This window comes from Hippocampus comes, unplaced genomic scaffold, assembly GCF_001891065.2.
Source record: "Hippocampus comes isolate QL1 unplaced genomic scaffold, H_comes_QL1_v1.1 scaffold6, whole genome shotgun sequence".
In the NCBI taxonomy this organism is placed as follows: domain Eukaryota; kingdom Metazoa; phylum Chordata; class Actinopteri; order Syngnathiformes; family Syngnathidae; genus Hippocampus; species Hippocampus comes.
The window spans coordinates 822,220-835,765 of record NW_017805833.1 but is presented as its reverse complement, the minus strand read 5'-3'; the positions used below and the strand labels follow the sequence as shown (position 1 = coordinate 835,765).

At 43.1% G+C, this 13,546-nt stretch overlaps 1 protein-coding gene, 2 long non-coding RNA genes and 9 other non-coding genes across 13 annotated transcripts in view; 1 reads left to right on the top strand and 11 right to left on the bottom strand.

The window, feature by feature from the left end:
• rab4b (RAB4B, member RAS oncogene family) overlaps nt 1–2,515 on the bottom strand; it is a 7,602-nt gene extending 5,087 nt beyond the window's left edge. For both annotated transcript variants that reach the window (XM_019887609.1, XM_019887610.1), the window contains exon 1: nt 2,320–2,515. In XM_019887609.1, the coding sequence (XP_019743168.1) occupies nt 2,320–2,335 (16 nt within the window). In that variant the 5' untranslated portion in view covers nt 2,336–2,515. The remainder of the gene's footprint in view (nt 1–2,319) is intronic.
• LOC109526356 (uncharacterized) overlaps nt 1–11,591 on the top strand; it is a 17,567-nt gene extending 5,976 nt beyond the window's left edge. Inside the window, exons 2-3 of the long non-coding RNA XR_002170316.1 lie at nt 1,912–1,913; nt 11,580–11,591. This is a non-coding gene — a long non-coding RNA (uncharacterized LOC109526356). The remainder of the gene's footprint in view (nt 1–1,911; nt 1,914–11,579) is intronic.
• trnas-gcu (transfer RNA serine (anticodon GCU)) lies at nt 7,099–7,180 on the bottom strand. The gene has a single exon. It is a non-coding gene; the product is annotated as a tRNA-Ser (tRNA).
• On the bottom strand, nt 7,628–7,710 carry trnas-gcu (transfer RNA serine (anticodon GCU)). The gene has a single exon. It is a non-coding gene; the product is annotated as a tRNA-Ser (tRNA).
• On the bottom strand, nt 7,899–7,980 carry trnas-gcu (transfer RNA serine (anticodon GCU)). The gene has a single exon. It is a non-coding gene; the product is annotated as a tRNA-Ser (tRNA).
• On the bottom strand, nt 8,170–8,251 carry trnas-gcu (transfer RNA serine (anticodon GCU)). Its single transcript has one exon. It is a non-coding gene; the product is annotated as a tRNA-Ser (tRNA).
• trnas-gcu (transfer RNA serine (anticodon GCU)) lies at nt 8,441–8,522 on the bottom strand. The gene has a single exon. It is a non-coding gene; the product is annotated as a tRNA-Ser (tRNA).
• On the bottom strand, nt 8,712–8,793 carry trnas-gcu (transfer RNA serine (anticodon GCU)). Its single transcript has one exon. It is a non-coding gene; the product is annotated as a tRNA-Ser (tRNA).
• Nucleotides 8,983–9,064, bottom strand: trnas-gcu (transfer RNA serine (anticodon GCU)). Its single transcript has one exon. It is a non-coding gene; the product is annotated as a tRNA-Ser (tRNA).
• Nucleotides 9,287–9,368, bottom strand: trnas-gcu (transfer RNA serine (anticodon GCU)). The gene has a single exon. It is a non-coding gene; the product is annotated as a tRNA-Ser (tRNA).
• trnas-gcu (transfer RNA serine (anticodon GCU)) lies at nt 9,554–9,635 on the bottom strand. Its single transcript has one exon. It is a non-coding gene; the product is annotated as a tRNA-Ser (tRNA).
• A 113-nt stretch (nt 11,592–11,704) lies between the features above and the next one.
• LOC109526357 (uncharacterized) overlaps nt 11,705–13,546 on the bottom strand; it is a 29,941-nt gene continuing 28,099 nt past the window's right edge. Inside the window, exon 5 of the long non-coding RNA XR_002170317.1 lies at nt 11,705–12,033. This is a non-coding gene — a long non-coding RNA (uncharacterized LOC109526357). The remainder of the gene's footprint in view (nt 12,034–13,546) is intronic.

Here is a 13,546-nt window from a genome sequence, read left to right as displayed (position 1 = left end):
CTGAGATACACACTACGTTCACACTCACACACACACACACACACACACACACACACACACACACACACACACACACACACACACACACACATGACCTATGGACAATTGAAGAGTATTTATTGTGTGGACAAAACGTATTATTATCATGGGAAGAACAATGAAATTCCCCACTTCCAACTCAGATTCAATCCCAGATCTCTTTTTAATATGGCAGACATGCTAACTACAAATCCACAGTGCGTCCCGCCAAGCCAATGGTCAACTGTGATTATGCAATGGATGAGACAGTCTACTGGAGCGTAAAACTTTCACATAAGCCACCTTATTTGGCAAACACATGCCAAAGGTGCAGAGGGATATTCCTGCAAGCAGGTTCTGTGAATACTCTTGGGGTAATTTACCCTGAGATGAGGGGAAAGTCTAAATTATTCATTGCAAAGGGCAGGATAAATTTCAACTCAGTCATTTAAAATGGGAGAATTATTGTTTTAGTTGGAAAAAACGTTTCACATTTATTCATTAAAAAAATGTTTTGATTCATTCAGCTGTTTAAGTCAATTATTTTCGTCAATAAAACATGTCAGTAAACAAATTAATAGTTATATCATAAGGATGATTTTTTTGATACACATGAATTATTATGACATGATTTACAAATAACCTGGCCCATTTGTCCTTGAGCTGAAAAGTGTTGACTGAGTAAAATTCAAATGTTCATCTTTTATATTATTTTGTTCACAGTTTTCAAGTTCACGGGACGTCAATTCAGAACTCGAAAGATTAAGAGCACCTTTAACCTACTTGCTAGAACACTACGCAGGTGTTGTTTTGCTTCTAGGATAGACTAGCAGCAGACTGCAGCAGAATGAAGGCATAGACGTGCATTCACTTTGTTTTTCTTCTGCCATGACAACACAGCTGACAGAATCAAAACGCTTTGTTTCTAAAATCTTGCCTCAGCTTTTTAGTGTTTTCCCATATGTCCCCGTAGTCCCTTGTATGACAATCTGGCTGTCAGTGTGGGAAAAAAAAACATCAATGCTACCATTTTAACAGCAGCCCACCCGGAAGTTGTGGGTGTTGGATCACAAAATGACATTAACGGCAGTGCGAAACAGGGGAGAAGTTGACTAATATGGCTTGAATGAATCTAACAAAGCACAATAAATGAAATCAATACATTATGCTGACCGTATTTTAACAATAAATGAAATCAATACATTACGCTGACCGAATTTTAACTAGTTCTGAGAATAATGCACAATGGCTTCTTCTTACCAGGTACATTAGGTATCCTTGCATCATCTTCAACGCTGCAATGGATTTTTTTTCATCTATATGTGAACAATTCTGTGCTTTAAATGTGCTGCCACAACATGCAGCAGCAATTCATATTTTGAACTGCCCCAAAAAACAGTGACTCAGCACTTGCGAAATGTGACAGGTTGCAAGTGTGAATTGCGCAGGATTGTACAGTTCAGTTGACCCTGACCGCCATCACTCGACGTGTCTGTTGTAATGGAAAAGCAATACAAGCTGTGTGGTGGTTTGGGGCAAATAGAAATTGAGGTACCACTGTACATAGTTGGATATACCTGAAAGTATTTTACTACACAAGGAGAAGCCACCTAATCAATTGAACTTATGCATGAAATCATGATGCACAAACTTTAGTTCTTTGCATTGCATTTAAATATGTTATCAACGTGCTTTTTCACATGTAACAACTGTGAAGTAATATTTTATTTGAAAAACGAGTTTTTTAGGTGGCTGGCAGGAATTAATGGCATTTCCATTCATTTCAGTGGGTAAACATAATTTGAAGCTGTAAGTAAATGCACCACTATCAGGCATTGCTGTGCAGGTCGAAGAAAAAAAAAACGAAGCAGCTGGCGAACTGGATGCAGGAAGTCGTGTAACCACTAAGGTTAGCTTCAAGTGATCAACAATTATACCGCTGTGAGTGAGCGCATTTCTAGTCAAATTACATTCTTTTTAAGGAGCTCGGTGTCTGTCCACTCATCATTCATGTAGGGACATGTCAGCGCGCCTCAAGTTTGACAAACTTTCACCCGCCAAATGCAGCGGCGCCAGTGCTACGGAAGCTGGGTGTGTAGGTGGGCGGAAGGATAGAAACACCAACAAAGGGGTCTTTAAATAAAAGCTCAGTGGCGTCCAGACGTGTGTGAGCGCCAGCTAATGTATAAGCTAGCTAGTCAACCGCGTAGCTAAGCGCCTGTCACATCACAGCTGAGCTATATAACGTTAATATTCGCGACTTCCGCAACCAATTAACAAACAAAAGCCGAATGAACATACCGTACGTCTCGGACATGTTGGGCCGCCTCGAGTCACTCGGACCGTTTTCACAGTTGACTCGGAAAGTCAGTCGTTTGTTTTTTTTGTTTGTTTTTTTAAATGCTGTCTGATACTGTCTGAGCTGCTTCGCTTCGGCCACCGCCAACTGAGCCAAGCCAGACCTCGGAGCTACGTGATGACGTCACTGGTCGCCTAAAATGTTGACTTCAAGTCTGTAGGAATTCAAAACATTTCACTGTACCTGCATTGACAGATATTACTTAGAAGTAAATCAACTTTTATGAGCAAATGATCATCTCTTCGCTTTTAACTGCTTCCCTCCGTAGGGGCCAACGGACTAAGTAACCGAACTGTCAAATTCTGGTTGAGGTGAAACACAGTGGCAGTATACTGTAGTGCATAATAACAAAGTAGCTGCATATTTATGGGACGACCAGGGATGGCGCTTCACCCGATCAATTGGGGAAGGGGGCGGGCAATCCTGTTTGAAATTCGGTGTACAGTAGTCCCTCTTAAAAATCCTCCGGCATTTTATTTGATATATGTCAAACACAGATGGCGATACAGATCCAGCCATATCAATTAACATTAGTTTCTTGCAGCGGAAAGACAAAATAAATTGGTGGCAGTGATACACCATTTTAGGGACACTTGATTGGATGTTAAATGATGTCAGCACTAAAATTCTACACAATACTACCACTACTACTACTACTAATAATAATAATAATAAAAATAAACTCAGTAGTAATTTAATGCGTTTGAATGACTACTTTTGGCACATCTTAAAGACGCCCATTTTTTCTGGACGTGGCCTGCTTTTGTTCCTCTCAGCCTTGCTACGTCAGCGAAGAAAGGAGGCAAACGTTGTACCGGTAATACTGTATTGTTTCCTCGCTTGGTCTCTCACGTTCTGCTGTCCCCTATACCCCCTTTCCACACAAAAAAGGCCAGTACTGTGCTTAGTTGGTGTTTAACCAACCGAGGCATATTTTTCAGCAATAGGATTGATGACTTTACATTTAACAACAGCATTTCTGCACGTACAACAAAAAGCCACAAGGTGGCAGGCAAAGATAGCGTTATAAGTGGACGTTATTCTATTGTCACTGAAAAACTACGTGTACGACTCAGTGCATCAGTAAACTCTGCTTCATGGCGAAGGTTCAGCCGCAACCCGGGTGGTTGCACGTGAAGACACAGCCCGTCGTGAAAGGATCGCAAGTGACTCTGCAGGTTGAAGGTGGTGATGAAGGAGCGGTCGCAGTCGTCGCGCGGGTACCGGTACACCAGCAGTGTGTCGGCATGCGCGCGCTAATGCTGCTCCAGGAACCAGGAGTTCCTAAAAGCCTTGCCGCATTCCTAACATAACACATGGTTTGGTGCAAATCCTTGCGCTGCCTCACGAACTCGGTCCAGGTGGAACCGCTAAAGATGCAGCCCGAGTGGTTGCAGTGGGTAGCCTTGGTGAACCTTGAGGTCCTTGAGGTGGCTTGGGAAGTGGAAGTGCATCCTTTCTTCACATCTTTGGGCAATGAAAATAATATTTCATACTTTTGGGGTAAATATAAATGGAGTTGACTCCTTCCCCTTTGCTGCACCTTTAATGCGTGTTATCGCTTGTTCTTTGCATATCCACTAATAAAGAGACACTTGCACAAAGCCCACGGGTGAGAGGTATACGTAAGGCCGCCCAAAGGTAACAGGTGATAAAAGAGCCTTCCTCTACTAATATCCCTTGAAGTTCCTCCCACCTTTTGTTGCACTTTGGCAGGTCCCTTCATCGTTAAAAGCTCTTTTCACTGAGATTAAAGCTGGGGAGGAAACAGGGCTGAGCGTCGTGTGAGGCAAGGATGTTTTCCTAAGGTGGGCTATACAAGAAAGGGTGGGCTCAAAGGTGTGCAGCTGGCTGGGAAAAAAAAACCCCACTGTGCTTCTGTTAGTCACTTGCTTACCTTTGTGGGGGTTAGATCACTCCCTGTCTCCCCTCTCTCTTTCCTGTTCTCTTGGGCCGATGCAGGTTTCATCATCATGATGGATGTCTGCGCTGCAGGCCAAACATGTGCTTCTGTGTGTTGGAGTCGACCTTGGACGTTTCAACATGACCAGCTCAGATGGACGGTTTCATGCGTACCTCTAGATGTAGGCACGTGAGGAGGGCAATTGCAATGAATGCAAGCAGGAGGGAATTTACGCTAAAAATCAATAACAAACGTGTTCACAGTGATTATAGAGGGGAAACCCCCAGTTTAATGCTAGCCAACCCTAAGCAATGTTTACTACAAACAATGACTCATTTTCACAGGGTACATGGAATGAGCCACTTCCAATGGAGAAGAGTGGTTACCTGGAATCTACCGAAACGTATTGTGTAAAGTTAGTACATGTTTGTCATCGTTAAAAGCGGACATAGTATGGGAAACTGACTTTGTAATTGCTTGAAAATATACTGGATTAAAAAATATATATAAATGCAACACTATTTTTGCTGCTGTCTTTCATGGGGTAGTGTATATATTTACATGTAGTCTGGAGAGTGGTGTCTTGACATAATTCTTTAATTCATTCTGTGACTATGCGCAGAACTCAAATCATCTTTTGCTATTGAAATGCCTGCAAACACCATTAATACATTCGTGCCTCCCACTAAAAATCCAATAAAAAATTGCCAGTATTGAGCTCTAATATAATCTTGCACTTTATAAAAACATACAATAATGACATCATTAGATATAATATACAGTATTTGCCCCATCGTTCCCTTCAATTGAGAAAAATAAGGTAAATAATCGATTAAAAATCAGCTGTGTAGTACTTCAAATGCAATAACAGATGAGTGTGAGTCATGTACCCACCCCACCAGCCAACCAACAACAACATGTCAGAGATGTGCATTTTAGCAAACAACTAATGATAATAGTGCACATCTATTTTGGGAACACAGCGTACACCTATGCTCAGTCCAAGGAAAGTTACAATACACGGTTTAAACAACACATTGACCTTCGACTTTTGCACCTATTGTACTTTGTACTATGATGAGAACAATTACATCAAACTAAAGAGAGATGTCAATCAGTTCAAGGATCAATGTAAACAAAGCACATTAACAATGTTTGTACTAAATCACTTTGATATTACTGCAGGATGGATTAATGCTTTTGAATATCTATTAAAGAACAGCGTTTGCTGATACATGCATTTAGTATTGACTGCAGAATTTTGATTTCTTCAAAAAGTTTCCTCGAAATCTCACACACACACACACACACACACACACACACACACACACACGCACACACACACACACTATCCTAAAATCTAACAAATACAATTAAAATAGGAAAATATCATCATCAATATGATGCCGAATTTCCTCAAATAGTGCCTCAGCATTCTTGCTGAGTGCATGGTCCACTAGAAGTCCCTGTAAAATGAATTCAGAGATTTGTTTTTTAACACATACGTGTTTGAAGTTAATTACTGAAAACATGCAAGTACTTATATCTTATATACTTATATAATTCCACCTCAATTCTTTATTTCTCTGCTTTTTTCCCCAAAAATAGTCCATTTCACTTTTTTAAACTCCACTTTCACATTAGATAAATTGTTACACACTGGTAATACTATTTAATGATGGAAACCAAGGATTCAATTCAATTTCCTAAATTGTGACCACAAACCTGCACCCATCTGTCTTATCTCCCCTGAACTGAAAGAATCAATCATATATTTGCATCACATATTGACACGGAAAATCCTCAGCGTTTCCTGAGCTGCCGGATGCAACTTGTTGAGGAATCTCTCCATGATGTCACCCAGAATGATTGGAATTGATAGTAGGTAGTTAATGCTGAGAAGATCAAATTGCAGGGTAAAGCGGTGCCACATCCCCTCTCGACAACCGTCTTTTGTCGTTTGTCCACCCCCCCCCCAACCAGCCACGGCAAATAAAGCACGTTAAGATTTCCTCACATGGGGGAGTGTTCCATCAGTGTGACTGACAGTTCATCTTTCAACACTCACTTAAATGAAAAGATCCCTCTGGAGAACATCAAGTCTTTGAGGACACATGCCAGACTGCACGTACACAAAGGCTTGTTGACAACAGAAAACTCATTCCTCTACATTGCACATACAGAGAAACAAATACGTCAATGCTAAATTTGTATTTTGCCAAACTAAAGAATCAGACTTTATACTTGTTCTTTTGGAAGACACTCCCATCTCTGAGTTCATCTCTCACCTTCCCAAAGTCACAGCAGGCTTATGTACCTTCCCTCCAGGTACAAATACATTCCCCAAACCTCTCCGTTCATTTCCTTTCTCTCTCACCTGTCACAAACCCTTAGCATTGATCCTCAGGAAGATAATCCAGAAGTCCTTTAATATCCCACACTTTAATGAGGAAGGAAAGATTTCACCATCAAATTCTCTCAATTTCTTATGTTGTCAAAGAGGGTCCCTTGAACTGAATATTGCCTCTGGATCGATCATATCGGATAGGGTGTGTTGACTTTGTTGTTACTGAGTTCAAATGGAAAAGGTCTCGTCATACAAAATAACCAATCTGAAATTGGAGTGTTTTGTAAGTCCAGAGAGGTTGAATGAGTGTAAACTTGATTTTGTTGGACAAGGACTCTGTTTAGATGACCTATTTTGCAATTCAAACACTGATTCAAAACAAAGCACACTTCAGAATCTCGCTCCACATCCCTGTGGGAGAATGGTCGAAAGTGTTACCCAGTGTATGAGAGCATTAAAAGTTCATAGAAACGACGAGGATGGGATTCGAACCCATGCGTGTAGAACACAACGGATTAGCAGTCCATCGCCTTAACCACTCGGCCACCTCATCTGCTTCTCACTGATCAAGGAGGCTCCAGCGCACTCAAAACCGCCACTGGATCCAGTTGGGAGGACCATAAACGATGGACGAGGTGAAAGGTCAACTTTGTGAGGAAGCGTTTTTCACCTTCCACATGCCTGTGGGAGACTGGTCGAAAGTGTTAGCCAGAGTATGACAGCATGAAAAGTTCATAGAAACGATGAGATTCGAACCCATGGGTGTAGAACACAATGGATGAGCAGTCCATCGCCTTAACCACTCAGCCACCTCATCTACTTTTCACTGCTCAAAGAGGCTCCAGCGGACTCAAAACTGCCACTGAATCTTGTTGGGAGTACCACAAATGATCGACGAGGTGAAAGGTCTATTTTGTGGAGGAAGAGTTTTTCCCAGTCCACATGCCTGTGGGAGACGAGTCGAAACTGTTACCCAGTGAATATCATCATTAAAAGTCCACAGAAACGATGAGATTCGAACCCATGCGTGTAGAACACAATGGATTAGCAGTCCATCGCCTTAACCACTCGGCCACCTCATCTGCTCTTCACTGATCAAGGAGGCTCCAGTGGACTCGAAACTGCCACTGAATCTGGTTGGGAGGACCATAAATGATCGACAAGGTGAAAGGTCTATTTTGTGGGGGAAGAGTTTTACCCGGTCCACGTGCCTGTGGGAGACTGGTTGAGACTGTTACCCAGTGAATATCATCATTAAAAGTCCACAGAAACGATGAGGATGGGATTCAAACCCATGCGTGCAGAACACAAAGGATTAGCAGTCCATCGCCTTAACCACTCGGCCACCGCATCTGCTCCTCACTGTTCAAAGAGGCTCCAGTGGACTCGAACCTGCCACTGAATCTGGTTGGGAGGACCATAAATGACCGACAAGGTGAAAGGCCTATTTTGTGGGGGAAGAGTTTTACCCGGTCCACGTGCCTGTGGGAGACTGGTCGAAAGTGTTACCCAGTGTATGACAGCATTAAAAGTCCACAGAAACGACGAGGATGGGATTCGAACCCATGCGTGAAGAACACAATGGATTAGCCGTCCATCGCCTTAACCACTCGGCCACCGCATCTGCTCCTCACTGTTCAAAGAGGCTCCAGTGGACTCGAACCTGCCACTGAATCTGGTTGGGAGGACCATAAATGACCGACAAGGTGAAAGGCCTATTTTGTGGGGGAAGAGTTTTACCCGGTCCACGTGCCTGTGGGAGACTGGTCGAAAGTGTTACCCAGTGTATGACAGCATTAAAAGTCCACAGAAACGACGAGGATGGGATTCGAACCCATGCGTGAAGAACACAATGGATTAGCCGTCCATCGCCTTAACCACTCGGCCACCGCATCTGCTCCTCACTGTTCAAAGAGGCTCCAGTGGACTCGAACCTGCCACTGAATCTGGTTGGGAGGACCATAAATGACCGACAAGGTGAAAGGCCTATTTTGTGGGGGAAGAGTTTTACCCGGTCCACGTGCCTGTGGGAGACTGGTCGAAAGTGTTACCCAGTGTATGACAGCATTAAAAGTCCACAGAAACGACGAGGATGGGATTCGAACCCATGCGTGAAGAACACAATGGATTAGCCGTCCATCGCCTTAACCACTCGGCCACCGCATCTGCTCCTCACTGTTCAAAGAGGCTCCAGTGGACTCGAACCTGCCACTGAATCTGGTTGGGAGGACCATAAATGACCGACAAGGTGAAAGGCCTATTTTGTGGGGGAAGAGTTTTACCCGGTCCACGTGCCTGTGGGAGACTGGTCGAAAGTGTTACCCAGTGTATGACAGCATTAAAAGTCCACAGAAACGACGAGGATGGGATTCGAACCCATGCGTGAAGAACACAATGGATTAGCCGTCCATCGCCTTAACCACTCGGCCACCGCATCTGCTCCTCACTGTTCAAAGAGGCTCCAGTGGACTCGAAACTGCTCTTCACTGATCAAGGAGGCTCCAGTGGACTCAAAACTGCCACTGGATCTGGTTGGGAGTACCATAAATGATCGACAAGGTCTATTTTGTGGGGGAAGAGTTCTTCCCAGTCCACGTGCCTGTGGGAGCCTGGTCGAGACTGTTACCCAGTGAATATCATCATTAAAAGTCCACGGAAACGATGAGGATGGGATTCGAACCCATGCATGTAGAACACAATGGATTAGCAGTCCATCGCCTTAACCACTCGGCCACCTCATCTGCTCTTCACTGATCAAGGAGGCTCCAGCACACTCAAAACTCCCACTGATCCAGTTAGGACCATAAATGATCCGACAAGGTGAAAGGTCTACTTTGTGGGGAAGAGTTTTTCACCTTCCACATGCCTGTGGGAGACTGGTCGAAAGTGTTACCCAGCGTATGACAGCATTAAAAGTCCACAGAAACGATGAGGATGGGATTTGAACCCATGCGTGTAGAACACAACGGATTAGCAGTCCATCGCCTTAACCACTCGGCCACCTCATCTGCTTTTCACTGTTCCAAGAGGCTCCAGTGGACTCAAAACTGCCACTGAATCTTGTTGGGAGTACCATAAATTATCAACGAGGTGAAAGGTCTATTTTGTGGGGGAAGAGTTTTTCCCAGTCGACATGCCTGTGGGATACGAGTCGAGACTGTTACCCAGTGAATATCATCATGAAAAGTCCACAGAAACGATGAGATTCGAACTCATGCGTGTAGAACACAATGGATCAGCAGTCCATCACCTTCACCACTCGGCCACCTCATCTGCCTCTCACTGATCAAGGAGGCTCCAGCGAACTCAAAACTCCCACTGCATCAAGTTGGGAGGACCATAAATGATGGACGAGGTGAAAGGTCTACGTTGTGGGGAAGAGTTTTTCATCGTCCACATGCCTGTGGGAGACTGGTTGAAAGTGTTACCCAGTGTATGACAGCATTAAAAGTTTTAAAAGAAAGAAACAGCCAATGTCGTAACTAATTTGATAAAATGAAAGATGGTTACCATGTGTCCCATGTAACACTAAGTTAAGGTAACTGAATGCATGTCCAGTATGCCTGTAATAAATGCCAAAATGATACATTTGACTAAAGTAGGTGTAACTCGTAAAGAAATCCAAATGGGAGCTTTCCTCCAAGGCCTACGCGAGTTGCGTCCTGTCCTCAGCTGGCCGTGTGCTACGATGCGTCAGTGAGATAAGACAGTCGGCCCTCAAGGATAATGTCAGCACCGATTAATGGCAGCCGTGACCTCCACACCAGATAGCCGCAATTCAATCGTCATTTCCGGACTATAAACCGCTACTTTTGTCACACGCTTTCAACCGTGTGGCTTATTTTATGATGCGTTCTGATTCAAGATTTTTTCCAGCGGCCGCAAGGGAGCGCTTGAGCAGAAATGGTAACAGTGAGAAGCTATCATGTGTCACAGTGAAAACAACCGGCCATGAGAGGGCGCACTTCACCAGTGTTTTGAGCTGGAGTGCAATCCGAAAGTTGATCGGCTGGGTCAATGACGGATTTGACCGAACACAAAATAATTTTTATGAAGGCTTTATTCCTGACTGGAAATGTAAAGCATTAATAAAATAAAAGACTGAGATATGTCAAATGGAACTAACAAATAGAAAAGTATACAAAAATAGACAACAGTAGTGGCTTGTGAGCACTTTTCGGCATGTTGTATGTGCCCGAAACACGTAGAAAACAACTAAACTCCCCTGCTTCACGGCTGTTAACACGACCCACCATGCGACACCGTTCAAACTCCCAAACGACGATATTTTACTCTTCATATCCGCCAGGTTACAATTCCGATTGTAGATCCATCAGGTCTGAATAAGCACAGCTCAGCGTTCATCTCACTTCACTTCCTGGTCCAAGTCTCACGAGATTTCCCACGAGATTATCCAACGCTCCTTTTAAAGTGACAGTGCTCCATTTATTAAACGAGGGAGCATTCGCTACAACAGTCATAGTATTGTTCACGTGGTTACATATGCCAAAAGAAAACCTCCCGAAAGACATTGTCTTTTAGTTTTTCTGCAATTTTGTAAAAAGACATTCTCGATTTTATCTGTGTATTTGGGTCACATTTATGCTTAATGTGTTTGCATTTTTTACCCAATATTTTTTACTTTATTTTTCACATTATATTTTGCTATATTTGTCTAACATCTATCCATCATCTCTGAGCCTGCAAGTATATTAATTCCATCTCTTTAAATTTGTGTGTTTGTGTGTGTGTGTGAGGGGAGAGGGTCATCGACCCCACCCACCCTCCCAGTTAGGTGGGTGAATTTGAGGCTAAAGGTGACACGCAAAAGACCAGGTGTGCAACACCTGTGCTCAGCCCCACATAGGTGAACGTGACTCATCGTCTTTCCTGTCTCCCCTTCCTAACCCTCCTTCGAGCAGCTCTAATTGTGATCTCATCCTTTCGAAAAGCCCCCCCAAAAGTTCTTCACGTTCTTACCCTCACTTATCTTACGCTGGAATGTCTTGCTGTTAAATGGCATCGCCATGAGAGGACTTATTGCCGAGTTTCTTGAATCTAGTGGCTAAAAACTACACTCCACCGTCGGATCAACAGTATAGTAGGCCTTAGTGTTCATCCAAAAACAAAGCATTTGTATTTAAAAACTTGATCTTAATATCATAGAATGCCACCTTGCCCTTATGGTTAATTTGAACAATTAACACGGTGCAGTTCTTATAGATTACATGCAAATGTATTGTACTTAAAAGTTAAAGACAACTGAACTGAAATTGATCAGTGATTGTTTCATGTACCACTCGAGGGAGCCCGCTTAAACAAGTGGTACCACAATGTGAGAATCACTGACCTTACTGTGGATGATGCGTATGATGTCTGGAACATAGTCATCGTACATCAGAGACACTGCATTGAAATGGTAAGAACAAATACAGTCAGTGATTTCGTATGACTGATTAAAAAAAAATTAAAAATTGTAAAATAAACAAACATACATTTAAAACCAACTTTCTTTTCATTTATTCATTTGTCAAATGTGTATTTTTAACATTCAGTGCCACCCATTTTCAAAGCAGACTTCCACATATTGCCCACAGATTTATTGCGGTCTGTCGCAATATAAGCACTCAATAAACCTAAAGGAGACTCTCTTCTTGCACCAGAAAATGTTTGTTCCTTGTTCTGTTCTTTACTAATCAGTCTGCCGCACACCCGCAATCCGCGTTAGGATAACCAGCTTGGATAATGGAGGGATAATAGAACATGGGTTGGTTTCACCAAAAACACTAGATTCTGAACAAAAAGCAGAGCACATTTTGTGGGGGATAAAAAGTGTCAATCAGCAAATTGACTTTGACGATAATATTTTTTTGCTTTTTATGATCCAAGAAAGGGATTTATATATATATATATATATATAAAAACACACACACACACACACACACACACACACACACACACACACCATGAACAAACCATCTACCGCCATGGATCCAGACGTTTCAGTCCCATCAAAACATGTTATTGTGGTGATGACCCGTTAAAAGTGTTTGAACTGGCATGAGTCCATCCTTGACCTAACGTCCTCTCACTTGCGTCCAATAAGAGAGCACGCGCAAACAGCAGTGTGCGTCATGGCTGGAGTGCGCCTCTCTTGTGTTATCTGACCCTTTCACGCTCCCTCTGAAAGCACACCGAAGGCAAACTTTTTCCAAGTTGAGATGATTTCATAAGGACCTTAGTCAAGGCTGACTCGTCCACCTCAAAGGAGGCAGCGGTTAATAAAGTTAAAGCCTGGCTCAATGGTAGCTCCTTACAATCCTAGCTTTTACATGACGTTCCCAGCGTCTCGCCCGCGGGGGCCTGAACGCTGGAGTGAGCGGGACACAATGGGGAGGCCGGATTAGCCTTTGTGGGAAGTGACAAGTTGTGGGAAGATCAGGAGGGTTTTACTTTGGGGCTCACCTGGGGAAAGTAGCAATTTAGCCAAACCCTGCTTTTGTTTCCATGGCGACACTGCCTCACACCTTTTGTCTGTGTGCAAACGAGCCTGAACATGTTATAAGCCACTCAATCCTGATGACTTCACTGCCACTGTAATTGTTATCATGTCTAAGAATTCACAGAGAGTTTTTGTGTGCGGAAGATAAGTCACAATTTTCACGCATTTCTATTTTTAACCTCCAAAGACGACGTCACGCAGTGGAAAGTACCGATACCTGGTTTAAAATGGAGGTAAGAAGTTGTCAGAAAAATAAACACAAAAGTAAAGTAACTATACTTAAAGGGGAAGTCAAGTCAAAAATGTTCTTAACAATATGTTCTCTGCACTCAACACTCGTCTAAGCATTCTGATTATTACTGCCTGAGTGAGAATGCAAGTGAGGAGATGAGTATCCAATACAGCCTTTCTGTCGTT